Source organism: Eurosta solidaginis, chromosome 4, assembly GCF_040869045.1.
Source record: "Eurosta solidaginis isolate ZX-2024a chromosome 4, ASM4086904v1, whole genome shotgun sequence".
Lineage (NCBI taxonomy): Eukaryota > Metazoa > Arthropoda > Insecta > Diptera > Tephritidae > Eurosta > Eurosta solidaginis.
The window spans coordinates 2,977,564-3,004,330 of NC_090322.1; the positions used below are offsets into that span (position 1 = coordinate 2,977,564).

General features: G+C 37.6%; 1 protein-coding gene across 7 annotated transcripts in view; it reads right to left on the reverse strand.

Moving 5' to 3' along the window:
- sdt (stardust) overlaps positions 1-26,767 on the reverse strand; it is a 449,266-nt gene that overhangs the window by 40,681 nt on the left and 381,818 nt on the right. For all 7 annotated transcript variants that reach the window (XM_067779589.1, XM_067779588.1, XM_067779587.1 and 4 more), the window contains 3 exons: positions 13,173-13,339; positions 12,999-13,093; positions 5,263-5,445 (listed from right to left, as the gene is read on the reverse strand). In XM_067779589.1, the coding sequence (XP_067635690.1) occupies positions 5,263-5,445; positions 12,999-13,093; positions 13,173-13,339 (445 nt within the window). The remainder of the gene's footprint in view (positions 1-5,262; positions 5,446-12,998; positions 13,094-13,172; positions 13,340-26,767) is intronic.

The window sequence follows — 26,767 nt, forward strand, 5'->3', positions numbered from 1 at the left end:
AATTTTAAAAGTAACATAGTCAAATCCAGCGTAGAAACACTCTTGCAAATAAATGCTACTTTGGACTAGGTAGGCAATTGAAAAGTACAGTCCTCTCTAGGCAAACGAAAATCATACTCTACAAGTCACTTATCGTACCCGTCCTGCTATATGGTGCATAAGCATGGACCATGACAACATCAGATGAAGCGGCTCCGGGAGTCTTCGAGAGAAAAGTTCTTCGAAAGATTTATGGACCTCTACGCATTGGCGATGGCGAGTAACGAAGAAGATTTAACTATAAGCTGTACGAGCTTTACGCAGACAGCGACATAGTCCAGCGAATTAATATGTAGCGGCTAAGGAAGTATTTCTATCGGAACCCGCCTATGGAAGCAGAGGTAAAGTTGAAAGTGACATTTAAAGCTTAATCAACTGACATTTAAACGAACAGTAACATAAAATTGTTTAATTGAGTTGGTATGCCTGAGTGGTGTTAAGTCTAAGCCTCAGTCAAAAGAGGGACAAAGAGTATTGAAAGTGCGAGTGACGGTGCGCGTGGTCCTTTCCGTTTTTGAAACAAACATTACATTTTTTAAGGCACGCTAATAGCTGCTCATTTAATAACAGCATAGAGAGGAAACAGGAGTCGTTTTTACAATCTTATCGAAATTCACGTTTTTCCCATGCTAACTGAAATAACGACTGTCGATCATGTGCAAAGTAAACGTGTAAACAAAAGTCAGCTGTTTTGTTGAATTGGTATATTCACAATAGCGTTTGCGATTTCCCTCAATTGCTGTGGAGACTGTTCACCCTGTGTTGGTGAAACCGAATATGTTACAAAAAGCTATCTGAAGGGTTGTGAAGCTCCAGTTATCTTACTTAACTAGTGATGGGGGAAACGTCTGAAAATGTGTTTCGAACCAGACATTATTCGACATTTATACACACAACTATTCATTATCACTCACATTCACTCTTAACAACGCAGCGTTGCATTGTCAGCTTTTCAATGGCAGCACTAACTTGCATAACAACATTCAATTTAGTTGTAGTAGCACATTTTCATTTTTACATTTCCCAGAATGACACTTTGACACTTCATTACCACTCGCTCAACACAAAAATAACTCATTCTACGAATTTTCATTATTAATATGCATATTTACCTACTGCAGTTATTTTCATCAGCTTTAATATGCCACTGCCTCTGACAAGCGCCGGATGTTGACAACCATGTGTGTAAAGTTTCATGCAGAAGCCGCTTTATTACAAGTGGCACAAAGCATTCCTGCGTCATGACTGTTAAAACATTCAGTAGTGTAATATGAATATTTTATTGACAAATGGTGATATGAGAAATTTGCATTTAATTTTAACTATTTTTACACAAGTTGTTAGGAGCATCATTTTTTGGGGAAACATTTCAGAGCATGTCTTCACTCCCTTCATTAAGCAAACCTCTTAAGTTTACTTCATTGCAAATATCAGTGTGCCACAAAGCATCTGATATCTCTTTGCCTCCTTTAGCATTTCTAATAAGCCTCCTGTATTACCAAAATCAAACCAATCTACGCTGCTGTCATATGCGTATTCCACTTCCGATTCATATCTTTCTAATATTTCACCCTCCATATGAAATTGAATGCATTCACTTTACTCATCTTCCCTTTCTGTTATTCTTAGATCACAAACTTGATATTCATAACAGTATCCCTTCCAATCTATACAATTTTCTTTTTTGCTATACTAGTAGTACAATCTAATATTTATTTAAATTTAATACATTTTCTTATTTGCAATTTTTCCTATGTTACTGCTTCATTGTTTTTTCACTCCATACTAGCTGCAACAAAGTATGCCATGATGTCACAGATCTCTTCTGTGGCACCGGCGCATGAAATTTCCTTCCATATTCCGATTGCAGGCACGTGCTAGTTGCCAATGCATATACTCTGTGAATATTTATTTAAGCGTAATGGGCTTTTGTTGCATATCGCTTGAGTCACCAACATTTCCGCTTCTCATTTATATTTATTTTTCCATTTTTTTGTTTTTTTTTTTTTGCTTTTGTCAAGTTATTTCTTTTTATATCCTTTTATTTTATATTTCCCTTCTTATTTGCACAAGTGCTATGGAGTATACTTCATTCCCATTGTAACTTACCTCTTACTGACCGACATGTATTTGCTTGCCATGCTTTCATTTTTCTACTCGTAATTGCCTACAAATTGCTGTTTTCGTTATCCTTTTGCTGATTGCGTGTACTTACCTTTACACAGTTGCCTGTACTTCTCTTCCATTACTTGCCACGCCGCTGCTCCAACTCTGATGTCCTATTTTTATTTTGTTCCTTTATTTACTTACTTTGCACGTACTACACTTTGTTGTTGCATGTTCTATTATGCTTATTGTTATCATTAGAAATGACTATTTTGTGTTGTTGTTGCTATTATAGTAGTAACTTTTATTGTGTGTGCAATCACTGAATTTGCTTACTACTTTGCAACTTTTCATATGCATATTCTGCTATGGACTTTTGATTTCTACTCCACTTCATTTATAATTTGCATATTTTGCTTATCACACTCTCATCCAACTCTCAACTGACTGAAGTTGTTGTTGTGGAAGTGTCAGTCAAGCGCGGTGCACATTTGTGCTTGCGGCTGTCAGAATTTTATGCGAATCCGATTTTTCGCCACGTGGAAGGTTTGTTGCATTTTTTAGTTGATTTGCTACCTGCTATTTACTTAATTTTAAACTTTTCTTCTCTAATATGTAAATACACTTTATTTAAAATAGTTGTTAGTTTTTCTCCCTCTCCATAAGACTGCTTTGAAAAATAATCACAAATCACGTAACCCCTTTGTTGCACAAAATTGCGCTTGCACTCAACCAGAGTCATTCAAATGTTAAATCAAGCGAGTATCATGCACAGGGGTTCGAATAGAGGACAATATAGCACAAAACATATTTTTTGATCGAAACGTTCGAGACCGTTTTGCTAGAGATAGCCGCTCTTCTACTGGCAGATCCGGCAGAAATTGTAATGATTATAATATTTTGACGTTAGTTCTAAGCCGACGTTCTTCTCGAACTTCTGGGTTTGCTATTTTGAATTTATTCTTCTAATGTGACACAGAATGGCACCTGCTGTTGGTGAGGTTTTTTTTTTCGCTAAAAAGCCTTTCTATACAGAAATGTACTCGGAAGGTGCGCCAAATAAAAATTCCAGCGTGATCCTATCTAAAATTGCCTTTCCTGAAGCATTGTCATGTTTGATCTTACTTGCCTCAGAATATGAACCTAGGAAAACAAATAAAGCCCAAAATAAGCCAGGATAGTCCCGAGTTTTATAAGGTTATCACGGTCGATATTTTTGAAGTCTGTTGCAAGACCAAGTCAAAACATATTACATTGTTGAATGCCAATCCATAACCGAAATAAAAAAAAAAAACGGTATAGCCTATTTCGAGCAATTGGCAACACATACCGATTGGCATCGATCAGAGCGGGTGAAATCAAAAGAAGACGGTATTTGCACATGATACACCAAGCGGTAAAGGCGTTGCATTAAATGGGGTTACTTCAAGCTTACATTAAATGTTTGTCAAGCCTGAAGACTACCCAATGGAAGAAGCTACCGCTTTCAGAACCGCCACGGGTTGTCTTCTTATGTCCCCAGAACACCATCTACATAATGAGACGAGAATGCTCCCCATTAGGGAGAGAAATGAAATGCTAACCGAACAGTTCCCATTGAATACCTAGAAACCTGGCATCCCAACATACATCTGATTGATGAGCCAACTTCGCCCAGAGGCTTAAGGAGTCATTTCCGTAAGCATTATGAGGAAATACGGCCCCTGAGAACACAGCCGTATGAAGCTAAAAAACACAAGCAGGTCCTCAGCGAGCTCCACAAACAGGCGTCGGAACTCTATACCAGGAATTGTCCGGTGAATCCTGTACTCAGATAACAATACCCAAAACTAGCAGGAGAGGAACGCACTCTGCCTGAGAAAACGCGAGTCACTCTAGCACAACTTCGATCTGGAAACTGTAACAGGGTTAATTCTTAAATATATATATATCAAACTGCTTGTAATGTGTCCCCACATGACACCAACCACCACTTTAACTGTATTCTGGAAGCAACGCCTCTAACACCCCTCTCATTATGGTCCACCCCTGTTTCCTCGGACTCTCGTTAGAGGATATTGGTGACAATTTGTGATCCGTCGCACCTATTGGATGGGGCGAAGCACTGCTACAACAATAACAACAACGGTAAAGGCGTAAACCAAGCGTGAGACTGCAAGGTGCCGAAAATCATGTGCAGGTCTTACTGCCTTAGACTAAGTTACATATGAGTGTTCTGGCTATACACTATCTTCTGGCATCACACGTTTCACATTAAGCCCGGCGGTGATAGCAGGTGTAAGAAGTGAGAATTGCAGGAGGAAAATATTGGGCATGTATTGTGCTCGTGTCCTGCGCGTAGACTCCTGCTATAAGGAGTGGCACAGCTATCGGATCTAGAAGAAGCAAGTAACATAGGTTCAATGAAGATTTTAGTCAGCTCAACCTAAGGTATCATGTTCTATTAACATTCATTAGATATTAGATACATCCCAGCAGACCCGGCACCAAGAGGACACCAAAAAGAAAGCCTCATAAGAACTTGAATCGCAACGAGCGCAGGTGCAACCTTTGATAGGCAGTTTTTGATTTTCAAAGCGTTCAGACAGATAAACAGACATCTTACGGAACTTTCAGCTGAAGCATTTATACCCATTTTGTTAAAACTCGTTTCATTATTTTTATGAAGGTATGTCTGGCCAAAAGAAGATACCATTTTATAAGTTATGCGGAGGGGTTTACTGATTAGAAAAATCGGTTATTCATTTCTATTCAAACGTTCTTTCATTATAGGCTTTTGAAAAGCTGGCACAGTGACGAAAACAAAATTGGTTAAATCTATCTAGAGAATTTTTTTTTAACAAATGTAGTTTTTCGAACCATTGTGCAAACAAAGCAAACAGTTTGGCAGCCACAGTGAGGGCAAAATTAAGCGCTTTATACAAAACCCGTTGCATAATTTTAGGCGAACTAAATATAAGCGGTTTAAAGCGGATATACATAAAATAACGGCAATTTAGTTTTAGCAACAAGTGAAGCGCCACACGCTATCAACGCTACGAGCAATTACAAAATGTTTGCATAACGCGCATAAAATAGTTTACAAAAGTAAGTATAATTAAGTTTATGCAAACTCACCTGATATTTTTTGATGCTATCCAGCTGCTCCAGCGTTGGCTCAACGATTTGCGCAATTTGTTGCGGTGCACCAATACGACGATCTGGCAGTTGCGGCGCTGGCGTACGATTTATCAGGCGGCCATCTTTTTCGACACGCAGGTGATCACGCGGTGGCGGCACTGGCTTCACAGAACCATTTAACTGTGTAATTAGCGTTTTAGAGTAAATACAAAAAATTGGTATTAGTTAAATCATAGATAAATAACTGTGAAAAAGTTTGTTGCGAGTTAAATTTTAGTTTAAGCGGTTTAACTACTGTTGTTAGCGGTTAGTTTTGTTGCAGTTACGAGTATGTATGAAAGTTTGGGTATGCAGCGCAAATGGAAAATGAGGTTATGTAAACGAGTAGAAGTGTACAATTCAAATGAAATTAAGGTGTTGATAAGTGTTCTTTTCTTATAGCAGGAGAGTTCAATGTTGCAGACGAACGGTACATTTTTTAAGCGGCAAACTGAAGGTCAGTTGGAAGATATTTATTTTTGCACTTTTCAAAACAGATAACAAAACTTTTTTTAGCATTTCATTTGAAATTTTAATTCATCACTAGAAGGAAAAAAGGCTACTGCATTGCGAATAAAATGATATAAAAAGAAAAAAAACTTACAATGCGCAGCTTGAATAAATTTTACTTAGAGTGAAATTGATTGCATTTAACCTGCATTTTTTCAAGTTCTCAAGTGAACTTTAAACTATTTTTGACAGTTTAGTTGCTGACGCGGCTTTTCACAGCTGATTTGTCTGCACACTTTGGCAGGAGCAGCGCTGCACAAACTATGCTTTCAGAACACGCCTTTGAAACTTTTCAAATGAAAAACAACTTTTTGATTTATGAAATTTATGCGACCGCTAAACTTTCACACAAATTATTGCCATTAAGGTTGAGTTAAAAATTGTGCGCTTTTACAAGCAGCATTTGCACGTGCTGCTCACATTTTATAGCAGTTAAGTGCGGAAATTATCATAAACCATTAAAAGTCGCCGAAAAACATGAAAATCCAAAATACGAGGTTATTTAGTTTTTGCCAGTTGCTCATAAAAGAAAGAAATACAACAAATTAGGTCAACATGCTCCTCCTCCTCCTGGCGTGTATTTTATAATGCTGTACAGCATAGCGATAAAGCATGAGATTAGTTAAGACAGCTTCATGTATTAGGCTGGGTCTATTTATTAACCGATATCGCGCCATCAATTTTTCGATAGGATTTGGGCTCAGGAAAAAAAGTTCCACTACGCATACCCAAACAAATAATCTTCGAGCCTGCGACATTTCATTTTTTGACTTTTATTCGACTTTGATTTTTAAGGTATTTTTCGTGACCTAGATACTAAAAAAATTTCATTTGATTGTAAAATTTTCATGTATACCTTACCTATATATCCGACCCAAAAATGTTCACTAAAAACGTTATCGATAACATTTTTTTGAAAAATATTTTTGGGTCGGATATATAGGTAAGGTATACATGAAAATTTTACAATCAAATGAAATTTTTTTAGTATCTAGGTCATGAAAAATACCTTAAAAATCAAAGTAGAATAAAAGTCAAAAAATGAAATTTCGCAGGCTCGAAGATTATTTTTTTGGGTATGCGTAGTGGAACTTTTTTTCCTGAGCCCAAATCCTATCGAAAAATCGATGGCGCGATATCGGTTAACTTTCGTCCATACAAAACGACCCAGTCTAACGTGTTTATTCTTGCTTCTACAAATCATATACAGGCCATCTGTTCCTCCCACATTCAATGTTACTACTACACACCGCTGATCATTTCTCAGTCGTGCAGTAGAACGGCTTATACATCCTTTCAACCTTGTTGGTAGAGCAAGACCAATTTTGCGGTCATTGAGTTTGTGGCACGTTTACATTGCTGCTACCCATGCGATAAGCATCTGCAACATGTGCTGCGAAGCAACACATCATAAGCGGCCTGCAACAACAGTTATGGTTTTTCACACGCTACTGCAATATCGGTTAGCGTTTAAGGTGGAACAGACAAAGCCGCGAGAGACATTTAAAATTATTATTATTGCTTTAATTTCCGGCGGCAGTCTAGCTTAGCTTACTTAGCTGATTCGTAGCGACGTGCAGCATATTATGGCTGAGAGATTGCAACAGCAAAATGGGTCGGCAGGCACATATCAACTGCGAGGAGATAAGAAAATTTGCACGTGCTTTAATTTCTATGCAAAATTAAATTTTTCTTAGCGGTAATACCGAGATTGAAATTGAGATAGAACAGTAAAATATTACTCGCATTCATTTGAAAGAAATTTTGGTTGCAAGTCGGGAAAGAGATTGAAATTTTTTAATGCTTGAACTCTTTTGTTTACCTTTTTCGCACTCGGAAAATCATGTGTTACAGTTATTTTTTTAAGCTCGCAATAGCTAATTCTACTTAGTTCCTACACCACTGTAAAACTTGCTGCGTAGTTTAAAGCATTTCAACCTAAATGGTTTACTACAACGAGCGTCCTAAAGGGTGCAAGTAAAGCATTTAAAGAACTCGAATAACGAATCTGCAGCTGGTGATAAAATGCGATGTCACGTTTTTAAGTGGTGGCTTTCAAAAAATTTACGCGCACCGCTGCTGCTCGCTTGCAAATGAGTCATAACTAACGAGCGCCATAAATTGTGCGAAAATGCTGTTTTCTTAATCCATTTCAAGGGTTTATTAACTCGCTGATGCATTTCTACAATATTTTTTTTTGGTGAATTGACTTAGGCTCGGTTTTTCGGTAGTTAAATGCTAGGCTTAAACTAAGTTTGCTTCGAATCTAGTCAGTAGAGTTTTTCAGTCACAGTTTAAGGCTGCCTTTGGGGTAGGCTTGCAACATTGGTTTTTTATTATCTAGATAAATTGTAGACATAGCAACAGCTGGATTTTGTTTACCCAACAAACATGGAAAAGATATTCCTCCAGCCTTGTAGAAATATATATCTAGTTCTAGAGCTGATATATCCAATATCACTCTCTAATTATTTTTAAACCTGATAGTTCTCAAGTTGATATCCAACATCATATTTCAATCACTATCCACCCTTTGAGAAATTTTCTTAAATTTATAGTTCTTGAGTGGATCTCCAACATCATTCTCAAACTATTCTCTAACCTTTGAAAGATTTTGATAAATGTATATTTCTCAAATGAACATCCAGTACATTCTCCCAGTTGATATCGTACATTGGATACCGAGTTGAGGTGTAGTTGAAAAAAATTCTCCCCAAGGTGGTACCACGAAAGCCAACAGCTGTTTAGTGTGATAAATAATCGCCTAGTTGCACATCGTTTTGTAACGTCGTCGCGTCAAGTTCGTTTTTCCCCACAACTCAGCCGCGTGCTATAAAAGGACGCTATTCATGTGGTTGAGAATAAAATGGCGGATAGTGCGGGAATCGAAATGACAAAAAATTTAATTAAAAAGGTTTGAAAAACAAAAGATTATCGTACTTGGAGTAAACCATTAAATCGGAATGTATCTAAATATATAATATCCTCAATTACGCAGAAACCTACGCACATGGTTCTGGCCCTAGTGTATTACCTGTGTGTTGGTGGAGCAACAGTACAGCAATCTAAAGACAGCAAACTTCTGAGAAAGATTTCACAAAAAAAAAAAGAATTAGTTATGGCATTATAGCTTCTAAGTAAGCCGGGCCAAGGTAGTCTTTCATTCAAATAAATTAATGGAAGCAACTTAAAAATACAAACAAACAAACAAACAATCACCTGTTTGGTAGGAGTAGGAAAGCGTTATTAATTAAAAATTAATGTAGTATTAGAATCTTACGTTTGGGTCCAATTGGAGAACCACGCTTGAGTACAAGTTAGGAGCAATATATTTTTCAACTTAAGTAGCAGCATTTTTTGTTTAATAAAAGAACTCTAATTTTTTGCTGAGCACGATATGATTCCTAAATTGAGCCATTGTTTCGAAACCACTCTTGAGATTTTAGAGGAATGCTAGTTATCAGCATGAGCTTTAATGTTAGATACTCTAGCCTAAATGCTTGTTGGATGTATTCGACGCCATTGCGAACGAACGCAAATAACTGTTAGCTTAACTAGAGTTTAACCATGCCAGAGCTAAGTTTAAACTCCAGTTCAAGTAGACGGAATAAGTTTAAATGTAGTTTAATTGAAAACTTAGTTGAACTTGTACTGAAAACCAAAGCTTTACAGACAAATTCGTGTCGTGTGGAAGTACGCCATTTTTAGTTTCTTGCAAATATCTCAAACTTATGCGCGTACGCTGACAGCAATGTAATGCCGCCATTTTGAACGCTTAACTGTCATAAAAATTCGTGTCAGCCATTAACCAGAGCTCTGCCCTCCTATGCGCAACATGTGCGCTATAGCAACTGTGTCGTAAAAATTCGCTCATAAGAGGCGATAACACAGCCACAGCGTTAGTCAGCAAGAGCTGTCACACATTCAATAGCAATGCACTCGTTTCGTGCGTAATAAATGTCAAGTAAATAATAGACGCAATAGTGACTATCCACCCAAGAAGTTAAAAAAAAAGATGAATGTGGGGGCTGGGCTGCTCTTCTATACCAAAGGAAGAACGCAAATGGCCGCACGAATTCGTAATTTGTTGTTGAGTGTCATATTCATGTGCATGATACAAACACATACGCAAATGAATGCATTCGTAATTTCCCGCTTTAAGAGCGATTTAATGTGCAGCAAATCATAATACATTGTGAATGATGACTAAGTGTGATATCTTCTGCATAAACGTCAAAATTCCAAAGTGATTGGATCACCTGATTTATATTTGACTATCGCTGTCTCATTCTGTCTCCCTTTCTATCACCCGCTGAAGATAGGCGCCGCCATATTGAATAGCCTGTCAAAACGCTGAAAAGTAGCCATATTGAACAGCCTGTCAGGCAGTTGACAGATAAGATAACACACTTAGTCATCAAGGCGCCGGAACTTGTATGGCAGAGACAAGTACTAGAAGAAAACGTTAACAACGGCTCCTAGAAATAAAAAAATTAAAGCCATGCCAGAATAACAGTTATGTGGTCTGGGTATCCATCTTGAAGCTCAGGCGGATGGCGAGAAGCACTAATGCAACATTATAAAGTATTTCGGTGAATATAAAACTTTTATAAGTAGATGATGAAATATGTAAAGCTAAGTGTTTGAGGGAGTGTAAACAAGAATGTTAAACATAGATAAACGAAAGTTTTAGTGAGCAGCAAATGTAATCATAACAAGGGCATAATCATTCGATTTGTCGTTAAGTCGCAAAATATCGGGAGGGATACAATAGTGGGTATCTTAGCAGAGTAAACGACTTGCTTACATCGAAAAACACATTTGAGGGCTAGGAGCACAAATATTTTAATTAGCAGAAAAGAGCAAGACAATTAAAGATCTATTCATTTATTTGGTCACTTCTTACCGACGCAGAGCATACCCGGAGGATTAGAAGTTATACTTAACTAACTAAACCAAAACTACGAAAACGGTACTAAAATTAAAGCAAATAAAAAGAAAAAAGTTCAAAATGAAAATATTTACAGGATCAAGCAGCCATAAAACCAAAAAATAATCTTAAACACTACACAAGTAATGGCAAGAGAGCAGGACTACAAGCGCAGTGTTGCCTGTGACAGCCTGCGTTGAGCCCGCTTGCCATAACAGTGCGGGTCAACAGAAAGGTGTAGAAGATGCACCGCATCACATTTTGCAAGTTTACATAGTTAAGAGCAGAGAGAGAGAGAGAGGAATAAGAATCAAGTGGTGAGTAATACCTCATCGTTGCGCTTGGACACCGAAGCCGTCATTTTTACATTACTGCCCACCAAGCAACCATCGACCACACTCGCTCCACCATTCGAAGTTGGCACTTGCGGTTGTGGTTGCTGATGTTGCATTTTTGTTGATTTATCTAATTTCTCAGTGGAGCTACCCAAAGAACCCAACGATAGTAGACTCTTCTGTTTAACTAATTGCTTTAGTGGATGACATGCAGACGTTGACTTTGTGGTGGTTGTAGATGACTGTTGATCCATAGAGAGCGGCGAACAAGTTACCAGCGAGACAACACCGGATGCCGTTGCCGATATAGATGCCAACGCCGAATACGAACCGGAGATGGAAGAGCAAGTGGGCGAAAAGGAGTTGTCATTAGTGTGACTATTGTTGCAGTTGTTATTGGTGGTGTGTGTTGAAGATGCAGACGATGAGTTAATGTGCGTCAGTGTAGTGTTCGCCGTCGATGTGGATGAATTCGACGAAAGCTGCGATGATAGCGAGGATAGATGTGGTGGCGGCGGATAGCGCGGTGGTGCTTTAATGATCTCAATGAAACTATCCGGCACATCGACAGGCAGCTCACGATGTTTGAACGTTGGTTGTAATAAGCCATCGTTTACTTGCTTGCACATTGCAAGTGGCACGAATTCATACTCAGGCGGTGCAGCACCCAACCCTTCAATCAATGGTTTATCATTGGCGCTTGGCGATGAACCGGTTGAACTATTTAGCGAACCACTAGTGCCACCAGAGCTATTAGCAACGCCACTGCCAGTGTAGCGCTTAACAGGCGTTGATGAACTCGATGAATTGCTTGCTGTATTGTTGTAATGATTGTTGTTTATGTTATTGTTGTTGAGACTGTTTATGTTGTTGTTTTTATTATGTAGCTGATAATATGCAATGGAATCGAAAGAACTCTTGCTTATGGACTCGTCATACGATGATGAATATGACGAAGAGCCAGCACGTTGAAGTACGCCACCATCAATAGCCAAAATTTCGAACTCTTCACCACTGGTGGCGGTGGTTAGTGTGCTGCCACCATTTGGATTACTGCTAGTCGCTGCATACTTGTTGGCATGTGGCAGATATGCTTTTTTATTGCTATTTATGTAAGTGCCACTCGCTGGCTGTTGTTGTTGTGCTGTACTATTGTTGCTTTTGTATTGTGTTGGTGGCTGTGATGAATGAGATTGTTCAGTTGTAAATTTTTGGTGTTGTGTTGTATGATAATGTGGTTGTTCCGTTTCGGTTGCCAAATAATTTTCATAATTTTCAATTTGGTCCAATTTCAATTGATGTTGTTGGTTATACAAATTTTGTTGTTGTAAAAGTGTATTCGTATCATTAAGAAGCGCATTTTTTTTGATAGATAATGTGGATTTCGTTGATAATGTAGGTGATACGTTTGTGGGTGTGGTGTTGTTTGTTTGTGTTATTGTAGGTGGTGGTGTTGTTGTTGTTAAATTGCATTTAGAATGATAAGTGACAATTAGTCTGTTACCATTACCGTTAAATAATTCAACACATTTTTTGGTATATTGGTTAGTTTCGGTATCGATGTTGGTTATTATGTTCGTTATGTTGGAATCAGTGCCGGTGATGGGTACAAAATGGGTTTGTGTTATGATTATGTTGGGTGGGGGAGTAGTTGGTAATGGTGGTGCTTGTGGTGATGATGACTTTGATGATTTATGCATTTGGGATTGTGATTGTGTATTAAGTGCTTGTAAATCAATTGAATGGTTTGTGCTTAATTTTGTATTTTTGGTGAAAGTGAGTTTGGTGGATTTCTGGTTGTTTAGTGCTTGCATGCATTTTGGCTTATTGGGTAAGGTGTTTGAGTAATTTGTGCAATATTTTTTCATTGTGCATGATTTTCTTGACGATGACTTGCCGTCAAGGGTTTGACTATTTACCTGTGGTGGACGGTGTGGCGGCGGATAACGTGGTGGTGTCTTATTACGCGCTATAAAATTATCGGGACAATCGACAGCCATCTCACGATGTGGACCTGAGAGAAGGTATAGAATATTATTATGTTCAGGCAAGTACAGAAAATATAGATAAGACTTAGTGTATATTTGATTTACCATTATCTTGATTAACTGAAAGCATTGTCAACATTTCCTGATCGATTTCCTTGATATCACCAGAATTTTGTCGATAATGCTGACTACTAATATAATCATCCGGTAAGCATGGCTTCAAATCATCACCATCAATAACGACAATACTGGAACCAGAACGCCGACGAGGCCTGAAAGGAGAGGAAAAGAAATAGTTAAGAAATTAGTGGTTGTATGCAAAGTTGGAGCAATAAAATCCTTCAGAAGTGAGAAGAATGAAAAAAATAAATAAAAATCTTCAATTGATTTCAGTCAGATTAAAGCGAAGAAATTCTTTCAGAAGTGGAATAAATTTTAGATTAACTTGATATATTGTGAAGGTTTTAATTCGTCTAGCGTTAGACGGTTCCAAGTTCGAGCTTATGTAAGTTAAAACTTGTGAGGTTTCAACAGTATTCTACAATATCTTAGCAAATTTTCAGAAGTGGAATAAATATTAGTTGATACAAGAATTGTAGCTGATCTCGTGCTGCGTTACTCGAATCTAAAGAAGCAAGTCCAGCGGCGGTTATGACTTTGATCAACCAGTTTATTGCCATCGCAAGTAGTGTGAAAGTCCTAAACCATTATTGTACTTATACTTAGTGATGGTAGGTATAGTAAATTGCGCCCATATATCAGCAATTACTTCTTTTTTAGCTCAGTAATTTCTACGTTTCTATTTCCTCTTCATTTCCATGATTCGTAATTGCTAACAAATCATGAAAATAACTCAAAATTCTACATTTACTATATATTTACAAGGATATCAATGAAAAACTATGACCGGAGTTCATGACTCATATGTGGTTTAACCGAAGTTGTTTATGTGTGTGTCTGTTTAATTTTCAGTTTAATGGCCGGAAATTACTTTGAAATCTGTTTGCACACATACGAACATATGAATGTGTTTAGTTTGTAGTTCACAAGGCTTCACAAGAATTCGGCTATGAACACAAATTATTTTTCGATGCACAAACGAAAAAAAAAACAAAGGCGAATATACGCATTTTAGTAGATAGGACGTTCGAGTAAATATGTGAACGTTTATAGGTTTGTTTGAGAACAAAGCAACAAAACCGAATTCCTATTGCATTCCAAATGGGCACACAAACATAGAAATTCATAGCAGCTATGCAAATAACCGGATACTTAAAACCGGGTTCTCTCAAAAATGAACTTTGGGGTGTTAATTGTCAGAGTGAGTTCTAAGTAAGTTAAATTGACGTTCCTGAGCCCCAATGGCAAAAAATAAATAAAATAAATGAAATGCGCGATGACCTCCGAAGAGATTTAAGACCGAGCTTCTCCTCCAATTTTCGTTGTGCTCCTTTTAATTTTTCCTACAAATTATCGGGATGGGACCTACTTGTTTTATGCCGACTCCGAACGGCATCTGCAAGGCAGATGAGTTTTCACTGAGAGCTTTTCATGGCAGAAATGCACTCGGAGTGCTTGTCAAACACTGCCGAGGGGCGAGTCGGGTTAGAAAAATGTTCTTCTAATTGAAAAAATTTGTTTCTAAAATTTTGATGTTGCTTCGCCCGCGGCGTGAACCCAGGATATTCGGTGTGGTAGGCGGAGCACGCTACCATCACATCACGGCGGCCGCCCTAATGGAAAAACACATGATATATATATTCATATCAAGTCTAAAAAACACGAATCAAATTTCAGAGAACTTTAAATCGATATAAACTATACGGAAAATGTTTCGAGACGAAAAGAACAGAGCCTAGAAAACAAGAAAAAAAAATATCCAAAGAACGGAAAACGATTTAAAAAATAGTCCAGGGAGTTATGCGATATATTTCCCGCCCATTTGGGGGTCTCAAGAAAATTTGATGGTTAAATTTTTCATGATAAAGGCTTTTGTTGGAAAAGAGCAAAATCAATAGAACCGGTTATTTAATATCCGCAACAGCGCATCACTAATGTGAATAGACAAGTAATGGCGATCATCATTGACTGTTTTCAGTGCTGCGCTTAAGTCCAATAAAGCGGTGCTATTGTACCTGCTTCAGATACTTTTGGTCCAAATAATATCGCATATTTGCCCGCTCGTTCGACTCATACAGAAAATGATAATGACAACAAAACAAATATTGACAAAAAAGTAAATCTAACATTTCGCTCCATTTATGGCGAACAAAAGAAATACCTTTCGTTTGAGTAGATAAAAGAAAAAGGATGACCGCTGTGAAGGCAAGAAACGTAAGCGGTTGGTCATAGCAAAGCGGAAAGGTGCCAATAGTGCTGCACAAACGAGTGCAAAGCCAGAGTAAATATACCGACATCAATGACTAGCGCCTAGGAAGGCAAGAAATCACATAAGAGGAAAGTGTCTGAGGTGAAGATGCAAAGCACTGAAGGCAAAGTGAGATTTTGTGTGACTTTGTTTTTTTTTTCTTGGCAAAGAATCATTCAGTCATACCTTCCTCATTCATGGGCGTATACAGTAAGGTAGCGGAGCCTAGCCTGGGGCATACATTTGGCTTATCCTCAACAAAATAGAGCAGTTATGCATTTTTCAATCGCCACCCTAACCTACAGCAGTCTCGGCGTATTGCGGCAAGAATGCTATGCAGAGGAGCTCAAAAGGCAGTGACTAGTGAGCGTGCTGGAGAAATTTAAAGATTAGATGGAAGTGTTTTTGAGCCGTATAATAGGGTTCGAATGAAGCGACGAAGGGCTAAATTACATGTTAACTTCTGCCGCCTTCGGTAGAAGCCTTGTTTTTTATTTTGTTTATTCATCGCCTGACGAGTGATTCTTCCACAACCAAACATGTCACACGTAAGACAAATCCAGGAAAACGCAAAGGAAGATAGTAGAGCGCAGGAGGGGTAGAGAAGTTAACATCAGCGGTGTAAAAAGTATTTTGTTCCTATTAACGTTCACTTACACACACACACACAAACACATCGAAACTTACACTGCGTACAAGCGAGTAGGTCAATATGATTAATGAAAAGCTGGCCCATAAACACCGAATGACAAAGAGGGAATGATATGTATTTGTTGTAAAATATTAAATTACCAACAACAATAGACACAACAAATGACAAAATTACAAAAAAAAAAAAACGAGCAGGAAAGGCAGTGAAATGCAGCAAAGCCGACTGAAGGCAAAGAAATGAGGACTGTGGCGTAAGTAAGCGTTGTTGTTGTTTATTTATTTTAATTTACTGTGAGTTATATTTTGCTATTGCCGCGTAACTTTTTTAATATTCAAGCGCAACGAGATGCAATTTTTCAGCACAGATTTTCTACTTTTTTATTTTTGGTTTTTATTTTTAAGTCTTAAATGCAGGTAAATTTTTTCATATTCTGTTTGTATTACGGCGGCAGGGTATTTTCCGCTATTGCATATGCTATTTGGGTCACAATGAACAGCTGTTAAAAATAAATTACTTTTTTTTTCTTGGAAATAATTGCGGCTGAAGTGGAAAGAAAGATTAGGTGCCACACAAGCGCTGAGTTGGTAATTACAGAGATGCATGGAAGACCTACGTGTGTAATTGGGCAATTCCTGAGCTACAGTTTGATTTTTAAGATTTGTGTATTCGTGGGAAAGTACCGAACTTTGTTGCTGGAGATTATGGCAACAACAATAAAGTACAGCAAAATTTTATGGTAGAGCGTGGATGCGGACATATCCGTAGTCTCTACAAGACGCCAACCTCAACTAAAATCATACGTAGCGCTGCTTTATGCTCATCTTCGGAAAAGCATATCCTCTAATAAGAAACAAAAATAGTGGATTTATCCAAACCGTGCCTAATGTGAGGTAGTTTAATTAAGATTGTGTTTTAAATATTCATTACTTTTACTGGCTGCAAGTTGATTCGAATATGTGATGCCCAAGAGTTGGGCTCTCGTATGATAATGGGCTCCCGTTCTTTTTGTTGTAGTCTTAAAAATTACAAATTACTTTCACTACCATTTGCTAGAGCCTCTCTTAGTACAACACATTGAATGTCATGCAAATCATGCATCCGGTGGATATTGTGGGCAAGACGGCAGTGGCGCGGTCGTTGTTAATGCTCTGTGGCATAGGCTGGATCTCTTGTCTCGGTCATTCCATCATTCTTACCAACTTTGACTTTATTCCAGACAAAGCAGACTATTCTGTACCAACAACGGACTCCTCTGCAAGCATCAAAACATTCATACCCTCGAGAGAGAGAAGTATGGAATGTGACTGATCTGGGGTTGGTGGGGAGAGGGGATTTTTTCATGAACTGCAAGTTTAAGCTGCATTATCACCTAGCGTTATCCAAGCGGAAGCGGCCCCGATTGGGGTACTACTGTTAGAGAATTCAACATCTACTCAGAGAGCCAAGTCCTGATTTCAACTTTGGTGCGATAGAGACTGGTGTGATTGCTTCAAATTGTAAGATTAAGAAAATCTAGATTCCAGGCCGTAGCAGATTTTCTAACGTCAATGGGCACAACTGTACCGGATGTAGGTGGCAGTGGGCAGTTCGGAAATCCCAAAGCCAAATGTGACTATCGGGCTAAGCAAACTCTTGGCGGGCACTACCTCTTGCAGGCTAGCGACATCCTTCAGACCGAAATAATATAGCAGATCGATCTGCTGCTATAATGATTGGGATTTTGACGATTCGCTGTCCAATCCGAATCCGTTCCGTGGTAGCTACCCCTCAACCTACCCTTATCTAACTCTTTCGTTTCTTTTTTTTTCAACTTTATATAATATAATGCTCTAAATATGAAGCGAAAATAGTTCCATTCAAGAGATAGCTCCTGGCTGCAGTCTAGTGAGAAAACATCATCTTCCTAACTTATTACTGCTTACTGTTCGTGTTTAGAATGTGTGAATAATAAGCTGGGTCGATTTATTAACCTATATCGCGCCATCGATTTTTCGATAGGTTTTGGGCTCAGGAAAAAAAGTTCCACTAAGCATACCCAAACAAATAATTTTCGAGCCTGCAAAATTCGAGTTTTTGACTTTTTTTCCTTTGATTTTTAAGGTTTTTTCATAACCTACTTAAGCAATTTTCATTTGATTTTAAAATTTTCATGTATACCCTGTGCGACTCAAAATTGACCGCTAAAAACTTTGACGATAACAGTTTTTTTGAAAAAAAAAAAAAAAAAATATTTTTTGGGTTTTGAGGAGTGTTTTGGTGAAAAAAATTATTTTTCGCCATTGTTTTTTAAGGGTTTCTTCAGAAACGTGCAAAAGTGTTACCGATGAAAACGAATTTGGCTCATAGTTCCTACCACACTTAAAATTATGCGATAAAAACGCTGGCATTAACAGTTTAAAAAAAAAATTTTTTTTGTTTTTGGGACTTGTTTTGGTCGAAATCGATTTTTTCATTTTCAAGGCTCCAAATCATTTTTTATGTATATGTTTCCGTTAGACCCACCAATAAGTATACCAAAATGATCAGGGGACGAGCTGAGTTGATTTAGCCATGTCCGTCTGTCCGTTTGTTTGAACGCAAACTAGTCCCTAAATTTTTGAGATATCTTGATGAAATTTGGTAAGCAGACATATTTTGATGGGGGATTTGACATTTGTCGGAATCGACCGGATCGGACCACTATAGCATATACCTCCCATACAACCGATTGTTCAATAAGATAGTTTTCGCCATTTCTGCCCCATTTCTGCCTCATTTTAACAGCTAGCAACATCAAATTTTACCACAAGCTTACGTATTGGGCATAGATGGTTGTCTGAAAAAATCGTCAAGATCGGACAAACATTTTTTTTTTTAACTGCACTTACCACCGTCTTTAGCGCATGAATTCACTTGGGACTAAAAATCGATTTCGACAAAAATATGTCCTTAAAATCGAAAAATCGATGGCGCGATATGGGTTAACTTTCGTCCATGCAAATCAACCCAGCTTAGTGAATAAGTGAAAATATAACTTGAATTCAACCCTAAGATGATCTTTTATTCACTTACAGTGTATTTAAATTCACTCAACACTGAGTTTTACTTATTCAGATAGCAAATATAACTCAGCTGCTAAAACCAAATCTAACTTGTGATGAACTGTCGATATATGTCACCAAATAAATTTTGATAATTTACATAAGTTTTTAGCAATCAGAGATCTACATCAAAAGCGCGCTAAAGAAACTTCACAAATCTAAACACAAAATTTGTTTGTAAAATTGCCATTCAAATTCAAACAGATGAAGAATATCGTAGATTTGCAATACAAAACGTGCAATTGTGCATAAACAAGAAAGCAAAAAACAAAAAAACTCTGACAGCAATGCATGCAACCCGCTTGGGGCAAGCAGCTGGGGGGTGCGCCTGCAGCTGACCAATTGACTAGCAAACTTACTGCCAGCAACGGCTCCATTGCTACCAAAGTCAAACTGTCAATGCTGAGTCGTTCACTGGTATCTGATTTGTTTGTGGCAAGTTGCATGTTGTATGACAATTTCGTAGATATTCCATTCCATTCGCTTAGCTCACAAAAAATTGTTTTTAATTTAGTTTTGTTTGTAGATTTCACTTTGACTTTAGTTATGCTTTTGCAGTTGTTACTGTTGTTGTTGTTGTTTGTTATATAGCTTCTGTACATGAATGTCAAATCTGTGAATTGCAGACGAAGATTAAATTGTTGCTGATTACGAGTAAGTATGAGCAGATATGGCACTTTGCCCATTGTTCGATTGCGCGCTTCAAGTATGCATAGATATGTTTGTAAGTAGTGATGTATGTATATGTAATATTCTCCAATGACCTTTGGAATGCCACATAAATATATATATAAACTTTCGTTGATGCTCTTACTGTGATTACTCGTATTGCACTGCCATTCATTGAGCTGACTGCTGTCAAAATCAGTGCAAAGGAGATCAAGCAGATACTACGAAGAATAAATCAGGTTGAAAGCTCAAATAAAATGTAATTATCTGCTTTTGTATTTTAGCTACTGGTTGCTGTGCTAAAAGCGTAAATGAGTTAATGCATTAGAAACTAAAGACAAATAAGTAAATAGAACGGGCGGCTTATAAAGGATAGTGGCAGAGCTGAGCACTGATGACCTACAAATGTTAAGCTCTTTGACATTTCTTGTTAGCTTCATTGAATTAAATGCAATACACTAAGCTCTCGAGCCACGGTAAGCAAGTCTTAGGTCAACGGCCACAGTGATTGAGTACTAAAGGAGATGCGCTATCAATAACCTCACCATCCCTAAGACACTAGCGTACTGACTGATGACATTCACTTCAAATATTGGTTCTTGCCTTTAATACTGTCCTACTCTTTTTCATGCTCAAAACCGAAATATCTTGCAAAGAGGAATGCCACAAAATAATCCTCATTTAATTTTCCGGCACTACCTGACGGGGTCTCAGTTAAAAGGACACCCCTTGCAACAAATGTGACAATCAATTTTGAATTACGTATCGCCCAATAAACGTCAGAGCTAGAGAAAAAACAAAAAACGCCGCCTTTCGGAGCAATTTCTTTTGGACTAGCCTCCTAAGAGCATAAAAAACACATTAAAGCCAACTTTTTAATTCAAGCCAAGGCCTATCAGCGTAAATTACAAAGGGACGTAGCCTAGCTCGGGAGTCACCCTTGTGCATAGTCTCTACGCGGATACTATTATAGCGTAACAAAACCACACCAGACCCTTAAATAGCCAATGCATGTCACATGCATGTGCAGGGCCGCGGAACAACAGAAAATACTGTCTGCATATCTGTCTTAACAAATGGATCTAACACCTAGCACACACCGGGTTCGTTGCCAAATTTTTAATGCACGTTCCAGCTGACCAAAATTTAAATTTAGTTGAAATATTACCAACAACAGCACAGCAAATACTACTGCACCCTTATTGCTCTATACGCGCTTGTAGTACACATCATATTAAGACTTCGTATTATCCCCATCTTGTTCTCGTTTTTATCCACTCTTTATATTTTAGTGCAGTACACATCATATTAAGACTTCGTATTATCCCCATCTTGTTCTCGTTTTTATCCACTCTTTATATTTTAGTGACTACGAGACGTTCGAGAATTGTAAAGTGCAAAGCAATTGTAGCGAATGAACTATTTCCCTATGTAATTGTACATGTAGTGGTTTTTTAAGGCGGGTATTAATTGACGCAAGTAAATGCATACTTTTAGGCTCACACTTTCAATGCGGGAGGTCATAAGCTTCAGTCTTTAAGTTTTAAGAGAATTAGTAGGTAACAGCTTTGGAGCTGACAGCTCACCTTGATCGATCGGGTGTGTTAAAGCTCATTTGAACCTAAGTTTACTATACAAAGTAAACAAGCTACTATAGAAGATAACAAATACATTTGGTGCCCGAATATTTTTTTACTACAGCTTTGTTAGTAGAGCTTCGAACACCTGTTGCACTCTTGAAAGTAGCCTATAAAGTTAAATATACGTGCCTTTATTGAGCCATAAGGTTTTTTCTCGCCCAAACTTTGAGGCATAAACGCACACCCCCTAGCAAATAACCAACAATTCACTTGCACTGCTGTGTATCAGCTTTAGTCTCTTTGTTCCCATCGCTTTTTCCTTCAACCTCGTTTTCTTTTTCTCATATTTTATTGTCCTTATCTAATGCACATTGATAGCTGCCACAAACTGCGGTGCACTCATTCGTACAAGAAAGCGTAAATTGCAGTAGCAAAGCTTTAAGTACTTCTCTTCTTGGTATTCCTGTTTCTCTTCTTCTTCCTCCTGCTTTTCAAACCGTTTTATATCACTACTTTAATCTTACTAACGTTTTTGCTGCTTGTTGCTCTCAAATGCAATTTCAGTTGACTACAATTGTGGCATTGTCGCCTTCTTTGGTTCCTTCCGCTTCATCGATCTCTACCTCGAGCTCTTCTTACATCTTATGTGCAGAACTGCTTTCGATTCCTTTATTGCTTTTTCCACAAACAACTTACGTTCTTTTGTCAGTAAACTTTTGGCTCATGTGCCACGGCGTTAGGTAGGCGACGGAAAATGTGAGACAAATCGCAATTGGGAGTTTGCCTGCCACAAATGTTGAGCCATTTATCTCCAATGCACTCAGCATTTTTTATTTTTTGGAATAGAAAAAATTACATTCCATCCAAAAGAAAACGGACCAGAGATTATTTGAGTTTACAAATGCATCTTCAATTCACGCCATTGAAACATTGTGCAATTTTTTTTAATTCCGCCATTGTCGCATTTTACTTTAGCGCGTTTCCTCTCCAGGCAATATTGATGTTTTTTATATTCAAATTCAGTTCATCAACTTTTTTTACAGTGTCACAGGAATTTTTATGGATTCTAACTGATCCATTTTTCTGACGAAGTGTTTTATTGTGAGAATTATACTCTTTGCCATCTAAAATCAGTGGTCGTGTATAAGAAACTTGGCCACATTCCCCCTCGTGTTCTATACACCCACCTGTATGGTGCAAAAGCCTTTGTTATCGAAGTGTTGATAGTTTATTATCGATGAGTTTCGCTTTGTTTTAGGAGCGTTATCGACGTTGCATAGACAAGTTATCGTTTTTTTATCGAAGTTTGTTATATATTTGCTATCGATAAAAAGATTATCGATGAGTTACTGATATATTATCGGCGAGTTATCGGCTTGTTATGGAAAAGTTATCGACTTAATATCGATAATTTAGCGATTACTTATCAAAAAGTAATTGATATGCTAAAAGTTAGTAGGTTGAACTGGCTGGTACGTGAGAACCTCATACAGAGTGAAATGTGTCCAGGTTTGCTATGTTATTGATATGCCAAAACACTATCGGCATGTCCTCGATTTGTTATCGAAAAAGTTATCGTTGCGTTATCGAATAGTTATCACTTCGTTTTCGATAATTTATCGTAAATCTATCAAAATGTATTGATTTGTTATCGGAGTGCTACGAATTTGTGACTGGCGTATTATCAATTTGTAATCGAAAATTCAATAACTTTTTATTCAAAAGTTATAGATTTGTTGTCAAAAAGTATTACCCTTTTAACGGCGTTTTATCGATTCGTTATCGATGAACTATCGATTTTTAATGAAATAGATACCGATAAACCTTCATTATAAAATCGTTGACACATCTGCAACACGGCTATGACAGGCCCATAAGAAACCAATCAGAAACCGATGACTTAAAGAAAACAGCCTATAACTCGATAAAAATAGTTCGCTACCGATAACAAACAATAACTTCTAGGTATCGCTCGTTTCAGAAATCCCGAAATTTGTTTCTGGTCAAATTACCTCTGTTGTAGTCTAACTTCAGCTTCTGGGTGAGCACTACTTACTTTAAAACATTACTTTTTTCTGGGCTTACACCTGTATGTTTGTACAACGAACTCAACAAGCGCTTGGTGCTCACAATTTTGTTTCTTATTATATACGTAGTCTCATGCACTCACCCTCCTCCTTGCACATTGACCCAATTTCTTAAGTTTCGCACAACTCAAATCATCTCGCGCCAAAATCCCGCTAAGGCGTTTCATTCATATCAACTAACATTTCCACTGCTTCATTACGATTCATTTCGTTACCACTTTATTACTGTTTTTACTATCCTGCGCATTAGATAAACTTGTAACTTAATAATAATTTCTTTAACGCCTTCATTCACCTGCACATTTCGCTGCTTGCACCTGTATTCACTTTGTTGTCGTAATTATTATGTATGCGCGTGTTACCTTGATGTCATCTAAATCCATAAAATATAAACACATACAACATATCGCTAGTGTTGCAAGTGCCAACAAACCAACCCACTTACATAAGTGCCACACAGCGCAGCCAGCACAATAAATGCAATCGAGACAAGGCTGTCAGTTAAGTGAGCGGAGTTAACTTTACGCCGTCGCAAAAAGATTATTTGTGGCAATACTTTGTGTTATACATTTTTAAGTTTGTTGTTGTTGTTGCATATATGTACATGTTGCCGTTGCAATTATTATTACCTTTTCCGTTCTGTTGCCTACGATGACGCTCCGCATGTTAACAACACCAAATCCTCAATGTGGCAAGCACTCTACGTGCCACAATCCTTTGCTATTGGGTGGCTGCTGCTTTTGCGTGGTTGAATGGTAGGATTGTTATTATATTTTGCTATGTGGCTTACTACTTGCCACACTAGCGAATGTGAAAGCATTTTGCATCGCCCGTGTATTTTTGTTTGTATGCGTGCGGTGAAAGCCAAGTTCGTATGACTATTGTAGCTGTTGTTGTTGTCTGCTGTAAATGCACATAAGCTGCGGTGTGGCAGCTTTAACATATTGAAATTGAAAATTTTAAATGCAACAAAACAGCAACAACAATTATAGTAAAAATAGTTACGCTCTTTGCACAAAAGTGGAGGGGGTATAAAAAAATAAAGAAAACAAGCAATGAAAACAAACACCTAAGGGAACAAGCGAATGGATGACTACTGCGCTAACTAAACTACTCACTTACACCTTTTAGAACACAATAATTTCCAAAAACGTTTTTAGTTAAATATTTGCCCCTTTTGGAAAACTTTATTTACCATAACGAATCAAATTTTAGCATGACGAAGCGCTCCCGCTCTCCTTTAGTACTTAGCTCTGATTGTAACGAATATCACCCTTTTGCTACGCTATAATCATTAAAAATAAAAAAAAAAAGTTGAGAAGAGCTTTCCGGTTGGGTTAGAGACTGAAATGCTTTGTAACAATACAGTGCAACACTTTCTTGTTTCTGTTCTAGAATATATACCTGAGCTGATAAAGGTGAGCAACTGTTAACTCATTTCGGGACTCATTGAATACTTTGTGGAAGTCTGAAATATATATAGTAGTTCTTAAATAGATATATTACATTTCAAGGCCATTCTATACTCTAGTTTGAGAAAAAAATTTTATATTATTAACTTGCCTCAGAGTTCAAACCGTTCTTGCGCTCCTTTGCTGTATCACACTAAGGATATATACATGTAAGGATATTTCTTAAAGCAAAAAAAAGACTGGCTGCGGGAGTATGTCTCGACTAAAATAGTTTGAGAGGTTATGCAAACGGCAGGAAAAGAAGTATTCATGTATCAGTCGTTCGCTTAGATTAAAGTTGTTCGAGCTCTTTTGCTACCTCCAAATAAAAAAGTTCTAGTGTAAGAATCTTTCTTGAAGCAGAAATAAGTATCTGGGAGTGTGTCTTAGCTGAACCAGTTTGAACGCTCATTTAAGTAGCAGAAGTAAAAATATTCCTGTATCAATCGTTTGCTAAGGTGCCTAAAGAAATGTTCGAGCTCTTTTGGTTTCAGTGAATAAAGGAATTAATGTATATAGATCTCACTTGTGCCCGATATTTCAGTGAGGAAATAAACTTAAATACAGTTTAGCATTACTAATTTGGTCAATTCAAATGACATAAGCAGTGATATTTTGGCAATTCAACTTTAGCGGTAAATTAAACTAGCACTGGGAACCCGAGCCGTATCAGAAAGAACAACTTAATAGCAAAATTGGAAGTCTAACAAATCACATACGCAAAACAGAAAGGATAATGGTAAGAAAAAGTGAACCAACCCTCAGTTTCTTTTCAAGGTCTATTAAAATTATCCACTAGATAACTTAAAAGCCTGGCAGAAATTTTCCCAGTATATATCGACTGGAATTTTCGTTGGTTTAAAAATACCTTTTTAGATGAAACGGTTTAGCAACGCGCAATCCAAAATGATGAGAAGTCCTACCACAGATTTTCATCAAGAGACGCTTATCTAAATATAGAGTCGAAATATTTTAATTTCAGATATGATATTTTAGAAAAATATGTTTAAGGTGTGGCTTCAAAGTAGCGTACATAAGAATGTTCGGCGTTCTTGGGCAAATTTTGAGATAGTTTACCAACCTGTGGCCGATATTGAGCTATCATCCTCTATGCCGTCCGCATAACCTTGTTTACAGTTTGAAAGCTATGGTATTTGTTTTGTAAGAACTTTTGAGAGCCAATGCAAGTCCGAAAGCATATGTCAGTAGTCAGTCGCCGATGTGAGATTGCTAAGGATTCCTATCGCATTCCGAATTGTCTGATGGCAATTTAGCACTCTGACCCGATTTCAAGAGGGTCTGTGTACACTTCAGCTACCAAAGTGTTGAGCTGCATTAAATGTTGGGCGATTACACGTCGAAGACTTGTGGTTTGCATGATTTCCACATATTTAGCGAGAGATTTGGTTCTCCATTTCACTGCAAAATTAATTTTTTTTTGTTTGAAAACTTGGTTTTGGGTGCATGAAAAACAAATCAACATGTTTCTAGCCATAAAAAATATGGGTACATAAACAGAATTCTGTAACATTCGGACTTTTCGTTTGAGCTCAATTTGGAGGTTAGTGTCTATATTAAACAAGTTCGCAAATCTATTTTCGATTAAGCAAACTCCTCTTCATATTTTTAATCCTCTCCCATCCTCGATTTCATGCCTTCATAGCAAAACCATTTTGGTTTCCACTATCAATTACATTCTAAATATTTGCACAAATTCACTGGAGTTACGTGGCAACTCTATCTGCCTTCATATCAATTCCATATTGTGTCACATGCATTGTCAACGTGACTTTGCCATTACGAGTATCTGCAC